This window comes from Tamandua tetradactyla, chromosome 7, assembly GCF_023851605.1.
Source record: "Tamandua tetradactyla isolate mTamTet1 chromosome 7, mTamTet1.pri, whole genome shotgun sequence".
NCBI lineage: Eukaryota > Metazoa > Chordata > Mammalia > Pilosa > Myrmecophagidae > Tamandua > Tamandua tetradactyla.
In genome coordinates, this window is record NC_135333.1 from 83496384 (window position 1) to 83512925 (window position 16542).

At 34.9% G+C, this 16542-nt stretch overlaps 1 protein-coding gene across 2 annotated transcripts in view; it reads left to right on the forward strand.

Annotated features, from left to right (window-relative positions):
- Nucleotides 1-16542, forward strand: part of PDE3A (phosphodiesterase 3A) — a 342518-nt gene that overhangs the window by 294110 nt on the left and 31866 nt on the right. For both annotated transcript variants that reach the window (XM_077170242.1, XM_077170243.1), the window contains exons 6-9: nt 2342-2561; nt 8382-8467; nt 11305-11465; nt 12847-12984. In XM_077170242.1, coding sequence (XP_077026357.1) covers nt 2342-2561; nt 8382-8467; nt 11305-11465; nt 12847-12984 — 605 coding nt within the window. The remainder of the gene's footprint in view (nt 1-2341; nt 2562-8381; nt 8468-11304; nt 11466-12846; nt 12985-16542) is intronic.

Sequence of the window (16542 nt, forward strand, 5' to 3'; positions counted from 1 at the left end):
ACTTTAAATTTCATTCTAGGCGGTACATTTTGAATCTTGAAGTCTGTTTATTTGTTTAAATTTTAATTAATCCATGAGTTCCAAGAACTCTACTGGTTGTGTGGATTTTTAGATTTGTGTTAAAGAGTGAATTGCATTTCTCTGAGGCTATCAGCTGGCAGCTACTGAAAATTAGCAGTGAAAAGAACACTCTTCTCATAAATTGCCCTCAGAATATATACCATGTCAAGACAGATGTGTTCTACAGGTTTTGAACTAAAGTTCTGTTAAAAAAAAATTTTAAGTGGTAGAAAACTGCCTACGGACTCACAATTAGCTATAATGCAGAGGGTAAGAGAACAGAGGACAGAAATGCTATTTAGGTAAGATGTTCATTCAGGGGGTAAAACTTGAACAAGGGCCTGATGAAATAAGGAAGACATTTAGGCAAATATCTGGGTGTCCTTTTCAGCCTTTTTAACATTACAGTGTGCATATGTGTGTAATAGTATTTTTGAATATGAAAATGTTATGTAGCAGTGGAGAAGTGGGAGGGAATTTAGAGCTTGGTGAAAATGCATTTCCTTTAAATTATGAAAATATAATAAGAAGAACCTAACTATAAAATATTAGTGATAATATTAAAAAATGAATTTATCCCTGAACTTCCAAATAAAATACATATTTTAAAAAATTACTTGAAACCGTTAGTACACTAGAGCACCTACTCTTTGTAACCCACTTGCTACCCACAATGTTGCATGGGTTGGGAAGCTCTGGGTTTAAAATTTAGTGAATTTGTTTCTCTTTTGACCAAGAAGACTATTAACTGAATCTTCTTAAAGTGAAAGTGTTTTAGTATCTCTGGCAAAATATCTGTCTTTTCAATAGAAGTAAAAATAAAAGCCATAAGGCTTGTCAGCATAGAGAGCAATATAAATTTCTCCTGATACATAATGGATTGTTCTTTCCCTTTGGCAGTCACTGCTAGATGTATGGACTAATAAACCACATCTTACTAAGAACAGTCTTGCCCATACCCTGTTCTTTCACTTACTAGTATTGTGATCCTGGGAAGCTTGTTGAACCTCTTTGGGTCTCAGTGACTTCATTTGTTAAGTAGAAAGGCAGGGGAGTTGATCAAGAATCAATAATAGAAATGGAGAAAATATCCAGGTGGGGTTGCTGCTATCTACACTGAAAGAAAAGTGAGAGTTCTCATTTTTTAAGACAAAACAAAAGAAATAACAATGCCAACAAGATTCAAAAAGAAAAAAATTTACAAAAAAAAGCCTTCATGAAGATAAATATTACTTTCAATGGACCAAAAAGCCTTTGGGCATGACAAATAAAACTTTTGAGGAAACTGGACATTTGAATTTGAAGCAAACTGTGCTCTAAGCCAGCAGCCAGTTAACCACACATATTATCTGATGATGTAAAAGCCTCTGCTGTAACTTTCCCCTGAGTGGTGACAAACAGAGAATGGCTTTTAATGATTTCATTTCATTTGCTCTACAGTAGGTTGTTCAACTGTAAAATTATGAAAGTAGTAAGTAGGTAGTCGTTCGGATGTTATTTCTTTCTCTCTCTCTCTGCCCTCCTCCCCATTCAAGTTTAAGAGTATACTGTCTTCTCTGTTTGGGAGAGAGCAACCTCAAACAACATCATCCTTCAACTCCAGCATCAGTTCTTTGAAATCTAATCCAGTGTCCTGTAAAATTCTCACCATCTAGAGTAAGCATAAACAGTTTGGCACAAATATCCATATTTTTTAAAATTTAAGCTTGAAGCCTGTAGTTTTGGTCTGAAAGGGATTATATAACATTTTTAAATGTTTTCTCCAGAAATTACTTTGATCAAAGCACCGTTTCACACCCAAAGTACTGTTTCACTTTAAAAAAGTACTGTTTTATTGAAAATGTGTATGATTAATAAGGCAAATTGCCTCTTCTTTATTATACATCTCACACATTCAATGCCCTGTAAAATGCTTTTCTAATATCAGTTTAAAACAAGACAAACACATGAGAAATTTCAACCATTATCACGATGTCTGAATGGCAAGAAGAGACAGACATGGAAGAAGAAGATAATATCTTTCTGTCTGAAGTTCCTCCAGGACACCAAGGTTTTAATCGTGTTTCTCAGCATTGCCAACACATTTTTCATGATGATTCCTTTCATGCTGTGGAGACACCGAAACACACATTGTTCAAGATGGTGACGTGGCAGGGCCTGCCCAATGCCCTGAGCATACCATTTTCATTGAGTTAACAGGATTCCACAGCAAAGTTTCTGAGGTGCAATTTTGCATTCAAATAATTTATTTAGTGACTTAATAACTATCATTCTTTTTCAGGTGCCCTAGCAAAAATTTCATCTCTTTCATCACCTTCCTCTTCGCCTGTCCAAGGAATGCCAACTAGCAGCCCGGTCAACAAAATTTCTGCAGAGCAGTTTCCAGAATCTGCAGATAAAACTGCCAGACAAGGCCTGGGTTCTCACAGGGCCTTAACTTACACTCAGAGTGCCCCTGACCTATCCCCGCAGATCCTGATTCCACCTGCTTTATGTAGCAGGTAAGGGTTTATATAATTCACTGGACTTTAAAACCGTTTTCCCTATAGGAACACTAAGCACCAGTCTACACAGCAATGTGTAAGTTTGACAGATAAATTGACAAGAAAGTGTAAGATACTATGATTTGTACTAAATAGGCTATAATAGAAACCTAATTTTTAGGTGGTTTCATACTAAAAGAAACTCATACTTTGGAGATGATGCATTAGTTGGGTGTTTTGTCTGCTTACTGGTGGAGAATGCATATAATATATAATTTAAAAATTATATCAAGCAATTTGATAAAATTTGATTTTTGTTGGAATGGAACTTAGTTGTTTTCTGGGGAGTATTTATAATCATTTTAAAGGTATTTTATCTTATTTGCATTTCCTATTTAAGCACTTTAAAAATGTGTGAAAAATACATGGCATATTATGACTGGATCCAAATACTTCTCTGACTGCAACTAACCTATGGCTTATGCTGCTGTATCATGTTGAAACAATTACAAAAATATTGTCTGGCACTGAGGATCAGAAAAGGGGTCTAGCATAGCAGGAGTAATTATTTTTCCAATAATGTCACTAATTAGAAAACACCTTCCTTACTGATTATATGTTTTGGTTGTTGTTCAGTAAGAGCTTGAGTAATTGACTTTAAAGTATTACAGGATTTTTTTTTTAAGTAAAGAATTGGGTGTTTTTTTTTTAACTAAGTATAATCAAGAGAGGGCCTTAAATAAAAATGACATTTATTTTTAAGTTTAACAAGGGTAAATATTTGATTAATTAGTATTATGTTTGTCATCTGGTATCAAATATTGGTTCACAGATTTAGATTTTCTTATTAAATTCAGTTTTAAAAACTAGTAACTTCAATAGCAACCAAAATAATCAAATATATAGGAATAAATTTAAGTAAGGATACAAAAGACCTGTATACTGAAAACTACAAGAAATTGCTCAAAGAAATCATGGAAGACCTAAATTAATGGAGACATACCATGTTCATGAATTGGAAGACTACATATAGGTAAGATGTCAATTCTACTCCAATTGATTTATAGATTAAATGCAATACCAATTAAAATCCCAACAACTTATTTTGCAGAAATAGAAAACCCAATAACCAAATTTATTTGGAAGGTGAGGGTGCTCTAAATAGCTAAAAATATATTGAGAAACAGGAATGAAGTGGGAAGTCTCACATTACCTAACTTTAGAACATATTATAAAACTACAGTGACCAAAACAGCATGGTGCTGGCATAAAGATAGATATACTGACCAATGGAATTGAATTGAGCGGTCAGAAATAGACCCTCTCATCTATGGACAATCCATCTTTGATAAGGTAGTCAAGCCAACCCACATGAAACAGAGCAGTTTTCTTCAGTAAATGCTATTTGGAGAACTGGATATCCATATGCAAAAGAAGAAAGAGGATCCATGTCTCACACCCTATACAAAAATTAACTCAAATGGATCAAAGACATAGGTATTAGAGCTAAAACCATAACACTTTTAGAGGAAAATATAGGGAAATATCTTAAAGATTTTATGATAGGAGGTAGTTTCCTAGACCTTCTATGCAAAACATGAGCATTGAAAAAGAAATAGATAAATGGGATCTCCTCAAAATCAAACACTTTTGCGCATCAAAGAACTTTGTCAGGAAGGTAAAAAGGCAGCCTATGCAATCGGAGACAATATTTGGGGACTACATATAAGGGTTTAGTGTCCAGACTATAAAGAGAGATTCTTCAACTCAACAACAAAAAGATGAACAACCCAATTAAAAAATGGGCAAAAGACATGAACAGACACTTCTCAGAGAAGAAAATACAAATAGCTAAAAGGCACATGACAAGATGCTCAACTTCACTAGCTATTATTAGGGAAATGCAAATCAAAACCACAGTAAGATATCATCTGACACCCACTAGAATGGCCATTATCAAAAAAAAACCCAGACAACAACAAGTGTTGACGAGGATGCACAGAAAGCGGCACACTTATCCACTGTTAATGGGAATGTGAAATGGTACAACTCCTCTGGAAGACAGTGTAGTGATTCCTCAGGAAGCTAAGTATAGAATTGTCAAATGATCCAGCAATCCCATTACGAGGTATATAGTCAGAGGAACTGAAGGCAGGAGCACAAACAGACATTTGCACACTGATTTTATAGCAGCATTATTTACAATTGCCAAGACACGGAAACAGCCCAAATGTCCACCAGTGGATGAGTGGCTAAACAAGCTGAGGTGTATACATATGGTGGGATATTACATAGCTGTAAGAAAATAAAGTCATGAAGCCTGCAACATTTTAGATGAACCTTAAAGACATTAAGCTAAGTGAAATTAGCCAGAAACAAAAGGACAAATACTGTATGGTCTCACTAATATGAGCTAACATTAATAAGTGAATTTTGAGAGTTGAAATTAACAACACAGGTTGTCAGAAGACTAAAATAGGGTAGAGATTGGGCATTTGGTGCTGACAGAATATGGGTCGTACAATAGGACTGATTGCAAAAATTCAGAAATGGATGATAGCACTATACTACCTAAATGTAGCACAGTAATATAAGTACACTAAATGAAGGGAAAAAAGCTAACATATTAAGTTTTACAAGGTTCATTTTCAGAGGCTATGTTCATGAATTCTATAAATTAAATACATTTCATAATTTTTACTTTTACTTCCTTTCACTTCCTAAATATTTTTAAAAGGGTGTCAAATATATTTAAACACCCTTATCTGTTTAGCCAGAGCCAGAAAAAGTTATTCTACTGTCCAAAAGTTATTCTAGTGATGTTTCTATGGTAGGTTTTTATTTTTAAAAATTCTGAGGGATATTAATCCCATCTTTTCCCATAGAGGTGTGTTCTATCATAGACTATCTGGGAGATATACCATATTTCCCTCTTAGAGATTCACCATGCATAGTACTTTATTAAAAGCTCTGAGAAGTCCTGCTAAAAGAATGCCTGTTATTTGTTTCATCTAGTGCTTTTTATTTCAGAATTTATTTGACCACAGAACTTCTTTCTTTAGATTACCATCCAATAATTGCCAATAGATCTCATGTTTAGAAAACACACTTAAGAAATATTGTTGTGTGGTATATAACCTGAGCCAATATGAAACCTAGTGAAATAATCTCTGTCAAGGATATCTGCTTTTAGCTTTTCTAGGTAAATCTCCCACTGTAGACTCCAGACTTGTGGGAAATAAGTAGCTTAAGGAAAAAGAGAGATGTTCAAAAAATATCTGCTATTCATCATATATCCAAAGCAGTGGGTTCTTTTCCCAATGGGCTCACATGACTGATTCCGGAGACACCAGGATTTCAGAGAAACTGTTTATTGCTAGGAGCAAAGCAGGAGATCAGATGGCCTATTACCCTAAAAATCTGTCTTCCTGAACTGCTCTGATGGTATAATAGTATCAAAAGATGGGCAGATTTTAGAACAATGAGCACAGTGGCTTCTGATGATGAAATTAGAGGTGATCTAATTATTGGGCATGCATACATTAATTACATGCTTAGTTACAGAAAATGTAAGAAAATGGCAGCCTTAATATAATGATTAATGTGATTTTTAACATTATAATGAGATATAGGTGACTTAAAGGTTAAAGTCTAAGCTACTACGCACGTCAGGATGGCCCATTTTGGCTAGATGCAGTTTTAGATATCAAGATAACTTTCTCTTGGGATGGGTTAATTCTGGACTGACCGAGACCCTTTATTAATAAACATTAGGGGCTGTCTTTATTGATCACAAGACACTAAAGTCAAAAAACTGGAGAAGTGGGCACTGGTAAAGGTTAGTCGTGAGGTTTTTACATTGCAAGGGCACAAGATAAGGGCTATACAATCATTTTCAGAGATCAAGGCAGCTGGGTTACTGTTCAGAGATTTCAGGTATTTCACTCTGTAAAATATACCAGAAAGCAAAAACAGAGTATCTATATAATGATCCAATAATCATAATCATCCCTTAATCCTAACTTCTTGGTTACATTTACATATAGCTTTTCTCATCAGTCTTTTGGGGGGGGCGGGGGCAGGGAGGGGTCTTAACTGAAAGAATGTAACAGGGTTTTTTAAGAGAATTCTTTTAAAAGGACGAACTTGAAACAAGGGACTTCACTGCCTACTTGTTCAGTAATGTTTATAAATCCAGTAGTGTGTGTTTTATTTGTTTGGATTTTATAAATCTATAATTCCATCCAGGTTTTTTTATTGCCTTCAAAGCAGCCACCCTGTAGGAACAGAGAGCTCCAGAAACACACGACTAATTATTGTGGTTTCCCCTGCTGAACTCAAAGGGTTTGGCATTGAGTCCTAGTGTCTTGGCTGCTGTAATGTCTATGCAACAAGCTATTTTTTTGGCATGAGAGCTCGTATATTTGAATTACTAATTTAAATGTTCCATATAAGTATTATCTTGCAATAAACATTTTTTAAAGTAATAATGTATACTTGTTAGAGCCCACCAACTTTCATCTGAGCATATAAGCCCCTCAATGACAGTTGTATCTGCTTTTTTTTCCCCTTTAGTCCTGTCATTTTCTTTTAATTTCCTACATCAGACTTACAGGATTTCATAATTAGAACTATTTTTGCATGGAATGTGTTTCCATTTATGTTCAAAGCTTGAAAAGCAAATTTACTTAGTATGAAGTTACTCTTTAGCTGGAAAATGCTTCTTGCAATTTCTCTCTAGTATACATACAAGCACAACTCAGAGAAAATAAAAGTGACAAAACACTTAAGATATTAAACAATAAACTATCTTTATTTCTTCTCATTTTGGAGTGATTAATCTTTGGTTAAATAACAAAGAAAAGCCCTCTGAGACCCTTTGCAATAATAGGCAAAAAGAAAAAGAGAGAGAGAAAGAGAACCCAGCAGCAAAATACAGAATTAAAATCTGACCATGAGGTCTCTAAGTATGGTAAATGAGAGAGGAGACATTTTGGGACCTTGTCAGGCCATATGTGACATTACTTTTTAATTTAGAAAACAGTCAAAACTGTTGAGAAAGCAAAAGTAGCCTACATTCTGCAACCTCCTCTGTTAAGGAAAACTGTTCACCTATCCAATGCCTTCATTTTTCTCAGTTGCCTACACTAGGCCTCCTTGACCTATTTTTTTTTCTACCCGCCCAGCATCGTATGCTATCGTTCTTGCAGTTCTTCTTCATCAAAACATTCCTCTGTTTTGTTAATTTCTTTGCAGGTTTAGTAGGTATCCGACCAGTCCAAACAAAAAAAACTTGTTTTTATTTTCTGGCAAAAACAAAATTAGCCTGCTATCGTCCTATTTTAACCTATTCATTTTTTAAAGGGTTCTTTGGACATAAAATGTCCCAACCCAAAGAAATAACCTTGTAATGTGTTTTCTAAGCAGGCACTAGGGTATTCCATTGGGGAAGATATTTTTTGGCCAAAGACATGTCAGCACTTCCAAAATCACTGTTATAAATAGATAGCAACCTATCCCAGTATTCTCTAAATAATATAACAAAATGTTGCCAGGAATTTTACCTCCAGTCTGTTCTAGACTATGGAGGAGAAGGAGAGTCAAAAGAATTTCTGACTCTTTGCATTGATCATTCTCTCACAAAATGAAAATAGTATAAGGCGTCTCAGCATCATATATAAAATAAAATGAAGGTTTTCTACAAAACAAGTGAGTAGAGGGTAGAATAATTTGATTATTGTTACCTATCTTCATATCTTGATGTACACATAAATGGTATGTGCCTATGCTCTTATGAAAAGAGAAGGTTATACTTACAGACGCTCCGATATTTCTCAGCTGTGGCAGACCGAATTCACAAGGGAATCCTGTTGAAAGACCACTGGAGGGAAGCAGTGCAACCCCGCAGACACCACGCAGAATGGGTAATTCATTTATTTTGAATTCTTTTTTTCAAAATGGAAATCACTTTACTGATGTTTGACCTGATCAAGATTGTAATGTGTTCCTGATTTTTAAAATTATGAATTTAAAAGCACAAGGAAGGTGGGGTGCAAGGGTAGTTCAGTGGTAGAGTTCTTGCCTGCCATGCAGGAGTCCCAGGTTCGATTCCTGGTCCATGCACTACCCCCCCCCCCCAAAAAAACAAGCAAAACAAGCAAACACAAAATTCAACAAATGGTGCCATAATAACAGACTACTCATATGGAAAAGTAATGAAATGTGACTCCGCTATACAGCATACAAAAAAGCCCGCAAGGAAGAAAATCATAATCATCCATAATCTAGTCCTCTAGATTTAATCACTAATGAAATTTCGGTACAGATTTGTCCAAGGTGGTTTCCTGCATCTATACGGAAATCTATTTTTTTAACAAAAACATGAAGGGTCATTTTACGTAACATAAAGAACAATATAGAAGTGTTATTGTATTTTGCTGCACAGACATTGGAGGGTCACCCATTTTAGCATGATCCCTGGAGATCATCATGACAGACCCTCAGAAATGACTTGCCTCTGTCACTGTGAACTTAGTGTTTTCCTGAAGCAGTGTTGTGGGGGGGTTAAAAACATAGGTGTGGGAGCCAGACGCCCTGATTCACATCCTGGTTCTATTTACCAGTTTGTAACCTTAACCTCTCTGTCCCAGTTCCTTCAACTGTAGAATGGGGATAATAGTATCTATCACACATGATTGCTGTGAGAATTAAGTTACTTAAATCATGTAAAGTACTTAGATATATAGTGTCCGGGTCACTGTAAGTAATGGTTTCTGCTGTTACCATAATTATTTTTATTTTTTTCTTTGATGGAGTTCTAAAAACTTGCTTCTGTCAGTTCTACAGGTGCAAAAAGGGTGGGAAAATTTTTCTCTACCACCTATAGACTTCAGGGTGATAGAACTACCTAAGAATGACTTCTGACTATTTTTTCCAACATTCCTTGGTAGACATGCCATAAGTTTTCATTGATTATTTTCCTAAAAGAGTCATATGCTGTGGGATGTAGGCAAGGAAAATTCAAAAGGAGAATTCTGTATGAACCATCATCTGATGGTGTAGCATTTCTGAAGACTCAGCATATTTCTTTGTCTGTGTCCCTGATCTTTTCTAGTTTTATTGGGCTGAAAGAATAAGGTGTGTATTTCTCATCACCTTTGTGTCCTCATATAGAGCTATGGCCTTTGCCTTGGTTTCTCCAGGCCCACATTTGGCTCTTGTTTTTCCCTACAGATTCTGGATTGTAGGGAATAGACAATGAAATTGGCAATTATGTATTTCATACTGATAATTCTAAAGTAGAAGCAGTTGCATGAGAAGGATGGGTCTTTGGAAAAGTCCTGCAAGATACTTCTGATTAGAATAGCTTTCTTACCAAAAGCCATTATTCACTGGAAACTTAAGAAAAATCATTTATGTAAGTGGATAAGGACATGCAGCAAACTAGGATAGATAAAGCAGTCTTGAAAAAGAAGAAAATTAGAAGAAATGTGTTCACTTCTTCAAGACTTAAGTCACAGTAATAAAGGCAGTATGGTACTGGCAAAAGGATTGACAAATAGATGGAGTAGAATAAAAAGCTCTGAAGTAGGCCTTTCCCTATAAAGTTGTTAGATTTTCAGCAATAATACCAAAGCAGTCCAGCTGAGAAAAGATTGGCCTTTCAGTGAATGGTGTGGGGAAAAAAATGAACTTCACCCCAGTACCTCACACTATTTCAAATGTTATGCTTAGATGGAGCATAGACCTAAGTGCTAAAACAATAAAGCTTCTGGAAGAAAACATAGGAGAATATCTTCATGACTTTGAGGAATGCAAAAGTTTCTTCAGCAGGTCATGGAAAGCAATAATCATAAAAGAAAAAAAAAATACTAGACTTCTTCAAAAGTAAAGAATGCAGGAACTAGGATCAAAGTTCCTGAATTCAAATTTTGGAGGCAACATTTACTACCTATGTGACTGAGCAATTTCCTTACCCTTTCTGTGCATCAGTTTTCTATCTGCAAAGTAAGGATAATAGGAAGTCAATATAATCTGCCTCATAAGATTGTTGGGAGGATTAAACGTGTTAATGTAGATAAATGCTTCAAGTGGTTCTAGGCTCATAGCAAGCACTTGATAATTTTTATTTTAATACCTTATCCAGCTATAAAGCTGCTTAAGATCTTTGCCCCAGAAGCATCTTCTTTAGACACTTGGTATTATTTGAGCCATCTTTTAGCAGGCACAGTTTATGACTGACTCAGATGGGAGACTACAGAGAGAGGCAGTTAAAGAAGAAAGCCACAAACTCCAAGCAAACTGGCTTGAGCACACAGGACCTCCTCAGCCTCTTAAGCACGTGCTATTGCTCCCTGCCCTCCAGGCCACTTTGTTCCTGTTGTAGCAACTCAATTTCTCCCACCCATGCGCCCACTCTAGAGCTAGTATTTTAGTAACTATTAAGTCAACGACTTGATAGTTTAGTGTGTTGACCAGGAATAAAAGAAAAGAAAATAGTCATAGGATTTTAAAAAGAGATGAACTACTAATCTAAAACATACTGAATTTCATATAGCTCACAGATCATAATTCCTATGTCTTTGTTTGGGTTAAAAAATTATAGAGTTTTCCCATGCTACAATTCTATATTCTTGATGCATACATTCGTGAAGGCAGTATATCCTTAGCCTCTTTATTTACTGTAAGCATTTCAGAAATACCTGTTTGTGTGATACCCCTTTTCCTATTGCAGGTCTCATAATAAGCTATTACCTTTCAGTTGCAGATGAAACAGCTCAAGTTACCTCTGATTATGAAACCAATAACAACAGTGACAGCAGTGATATTGTACAGAATGAAGAGGAGACTGAGTGTCCTAGAGAACCTCTGAGCAAAGAGTCGGCTTGCAGCACCTACACCTCTGAGACCATGATATTCCTGGTAGCCCCATACCATCTACCTCTCTCATTTACTTGAGAAATTAGCATTTCCTATACAGATTGGCTTAGCAATGCAATCATTAGACTTACATTTTATTTCGGTAGTCTGTTCATATTTATCAATACAATTTTTTTCTTCTTATGCTTATTGGTTTCTTGATAGGTCTATGATCTGTTGATTAAAAATATAAGTATTCATCTCCACAAATGATTACAGATATTTCTTAACCAAATCAAAAAGTTCAAATACCTGTAGGAAAAATGAGTTCTTTTATTCAGTAAACAATATTTTAAATTATTTAAATATAGTATCTATAGATATATGTAAGTATACATTTCACTTATTTTACATTTCTCTTGTTGCCTTCAAGATTCTGTGGGTTTTTCTCGAGCACATCCTTGATATGGAAAACAAACAATATTTATTTTAGTTTTTAATAGAACGGGTTTAAATTGCCACTTGCTAGCTATTAAAATATTCTTCTTTGATGATTTGTTTAGTGCATGATGGACTTTTTAAAGAAGATGAGTGCAACTGTTTGAGTAAAATTAATTTGGGGAAGGCAGCAAATGAAAAATAGTTGCCTATTAAATGATTTCCAATTGCTGCTGCTATCTTTTTTTTTATCTGTTTGCCATTTATACATTTAAATCACTCAATTGTCAGATAAAATAATGTCATATGTGAACTTATCATTCTTCACTTTTTTTTTCTTTATGTTGGTGAATGTACTCTTAAAATTATTCTCATTTGGGACCAGTTATAACATGTCTTTACAGCTTTATTTTTACATGCATGTTTATCAGGAAGTGGTTTATCACATTTATTAAATTTAAATCCTTGAAAATATTTTGTGCCTATTGTCATTCCACAGAAATAATATGAATTCTGAAGCATTAATAAAAATTTGACCAATTAGAGTGGGGGTGAATAACTCCTCCTCCCCACTTGTGGATTTCTTTCCAGAATCCAATATAATCCAAGAACCCCTTGTCTGAAAAATTTACATAAACATTTAAAGATAAATTTATATGCAATTTCAGAGTGCTCTGAAGTCTTTGCATGAATCTTTATTTAAGAACCCTGCACTAAACCACAAAGCAGCTGTGTTAACTTAGGGCAGACACATCTACTTTTTGCTCTGCTGGGTATGAACTAGTGATACATGATCATCAAATAAGGCAAAGTTCCCTGGGCCCTTTCCTCCTAGGTTGAGGACAGTGTCTTGTTCATCTTGACTTTTTTTTTTAAAGACCACTCATTCTCTCTGAATTTTTAAATCATTTATTTCAAGTAACCTCACATGCTAAATTGAACTTAAAGCACAAATTACTTTGCGAGAAAGTTGCATGTTGTTAAAATATTTGAATCCTAATTACAGGACAAACCAGTTCTTGCTCCTGAACCTCTTGTCATGGATAACCTGGACTCAATTATGGAGCAGCTGAATGCATGGAATTTTCCAATTTTTGATTTGGTGGAAAAGATAGGAAGAAAATGTGGCCGTATTCTTAGTCAGGTAAGAAATGCAGTCATACATATGATTTTTTAAATTATTTTTTTATTAGAGAAGTTGTAGTTTTCCAGAACAATCATGCATAGAATACAGAGTTTCCCACATACCAGCCCTCACATTTAATATTTTGCATTAGTATGGTACCTTTGTTAGTAGTGATGAGAGAATATTACAATGTACTATTAGCTATAGTCCATAGTTTACATTGGATTCCATTCTTTGTGTTGCACAGTCCTAAGCTGTTTTTTTCTTTTTAATTTTTGTTTTAGCAACCTATGTACCACCTAAAATTTCCCCTTTTAACCACATTCAGTTGCATAATTCAGTGGTATTAATTACATCCACAGTGTTGTGCCACTATCACCACTGTCTAGTACCAAAACTTTTTCATCACCCCAAACAAACTTTGCACCAATGTATGACTTTAAATGTAGAAAAAACAATTCCTCAGTTGCTTAAACCTATGTAGATTCTTAACATCTGTGGATGAGTGTTATATAGAAAAAAGAAATCTTTACCACGAAACATTCTGTAGTTTCCCTGGTGATGGGGTTAACAAAGGAATTGTAGTTCTCAAGTAAATCAAAACCCATATTCTGCAATTAAAACATGAATTTTTTTTTAAAGACAAGGGGTGGGGTGGGTACATAAGAAAGATTACTATATAATTTAAAAGTCATAGAAGATGGTAAAAAAAAAAAAGCTTACACAAACCCTATAAGGAAGAAAGGTGATATTTTAGAAAGTATAAACACAAAGTTATTATCTGTAATTATTTCCATGTCTATATTTTTAACTTTTGAATATTATAGTGCTTAGGCCCTATCAAAAATAAGATCTCATGCAGAAGTATATTTTCCCCCAAATGCTGTGAAAAACAAATCAAATAGAAGTCTCCATATTTTGATATGGGAAACACCTTATCATAAGAAATACAGAATAAAAACTGATATTACTGCATGCATAGCAGTGTTTTTGTTTTTGTTTTTGTGGTAAGCTAGAATAATTTCATAGCTTCCCAAATAAAGATATATTTATTTCCTTGAGGGAGAAAGAAAATTTATACACATACAAGGAATTTGAACATGTTTGTCCTCAAACTACAAAACAAACCAAAATGGTGTTTGCTGTACTGTCAAGCACCTATCCAACAACATATAGGAAATCAACTTACTTTAATATGTTTTAGGTGAGTTCTTAAAAATTTGAATAACTCTTGCAACAGAAATACCAAAGGCTACCAAACTTGTTCACCTGAGACTATAGGATAAGAATTCAGGACTCAAGCAAGATTTATTGGATCTTATATTTCTCTTCAAAACACTAGAACAGGAATCAGTGTAACATTCATTTCTACTTTATGCTTCCAAGACAGCCTTCCTTCAGACCTCTCAACAAGTGTCTGAGTGTGTAAGCTTCAGGGTGGGGATTCTTGATCAGTGCAGATTTAAAGGAAGAAGATAAGGTGTCTTTCTTCTAGTATTCAGTTCCACAAACACAGAGAAATAGGATAGCCTTTAAGGAGAGAAATATGTCCTCATCCTGAAGAAACTTTCCTTGTCTGGTATGGAAATAGATATGTGACAAGATAATGGCAGTTCCACTTGATACATATGAAAGAAGTATGTCAGAATTATTGATGGAATGAATAAGATGTTCAGAATAATTACAAAATCTAAATAATATACAATCTTTGCCTCTGCTAGACTCATGCTGTTCAGGAATAGAATGACAGTACTTGCACATTATTAGGAGTGAATATTCCAGTTCCTTTGTCTTCCATTCTCCTCCGTGCTAAGCAATCTCTTTGGTGCTAGCTGATCATGAGGATACTGTTAAGGGCAGCCGTGTTAGCCAGTGCTCCTTAGCCTTACTCCTGAGGGTGAGTCCTGGAACGGTGCCATGAGAACATGTGGCTGTGGGCCAGGAAACTGTCTTTCTCTTCATTTACATGTTCCCTGCTATGGAGAGAGAAATCTCACATTGCTGTGTATTTCATGTATTTGTCACAGATTCTCCTAAATCCTTCAACTTAATCTGCATAGTTACTTTTGGTGTGGGCATTTTTTAAATTTCTGTACATAAGGAGAAACTAAGGGTAAAAGAGGAAATACCATTCTCCCAAAGTCACACAGTAAATAATGGCCCTGCAATTCCGATGCAGATTTATCCACCTCAGAAGATACATTCACTTCAGTTGCTTCTTGGCTTCCCATAATACATATTCACTTGCTATGTATCTTGAAACTCTCCAGATGGGAAGTCTGAAAAAATTTTAAAATGGTCCGTTCTAACAGTTGGTTTTGTAGCACAAGTGACAGAGTGCCAAATATCATGGCAGATCCTTAGTTCCCCTTGAATTTCTGAGACAAAATGTTTCCTAAGAGTTCTGCAAAGCAAGAGGACATGAAGAAGAGTATAGATAATTAACAATTAGACCTCAGGTAAATGCATTTACATATCTTTTTATTCAGTCCTCTTTTAAAATAAGAATTATATTTCTCCATGACTTGAATTAGATTACTAGTTCCTTTCCCAATCTGCAAAATATTAGTCTTTGAGAAAATGCGTCATCTTTTGCCTTCCTAAGTAGAACGTCATGGTTTTTGTTCTTTGATTTTGAGTTTGTAAGCACAAACTTCATGAAATGTTGATTATGGGAAGACATTTTTTTTCTGTTTCCTTAGTCTAACTTTAGGACAGCTGAAATGAATTAATGTGAACATTCCAAGAAATCACCTTTTGGCTGAGGCAACAGTGAAAAAGTCTCACTGCAAAAGATTTTTAAAGAGATATATGCAATAGAAATGGCTTCTCAGCCTCAATAAACTGCCTTTTTTTTGATAATTGTCGTTTATTTAAAAAAATTTTAAAAGTCATCCTTCAGATTTTGGAATAACTTTTTATAGTCAACTTAACCATTGGTTAAGGGTGTCTTTTGTTTGTTGATGAGCTTGGGATTAACATAATTTATATAAAATTTTGAATGCTTGATTTTAGCAGGTTCTTGATGAAATCGGTCATCTTATTTTTTCATATTTTTATTGTTTGTCTTTGAGTTGGATGGTTTAAGAGAATAATTGGAAACTTTAATTACTTGCAATCCTAATAATATTGCTTTTCAAATAATGGTGGTAGGGTTTGAAGCAGTTGAGAGTACAAAATCTGAAGTCAAAATGCTTGGCTTGATTTCTGGCTTGGGTACGTATGAGCTATGCGGTCTCAGATGTCACCTGACTCCTTTATGCCTCAGTTTCCTCTGCTGTCAAATGTTAGTAATTGACAGCACCTATCTCATAAGGCATTGTGAGGATTGATTATATTAAAAGAATTGATATATGTAAAATACTTAATGTATACCTCTCGTTTATTAAATGCTCTGTATGTGTTGGGTGTGCGCTGCTGCCGCTGATATTATTATCGAAGTAGCATGCATAATTAAATATCCCAGGTGCTTATAAACAAGAACTCAGATATAGTCCAAAGCAATTATAGTAGAGAAAAAACAAGTAAGTGGAAAATAGCTTGAAATATGACAGAAACCACAAACGTCACTTTCTG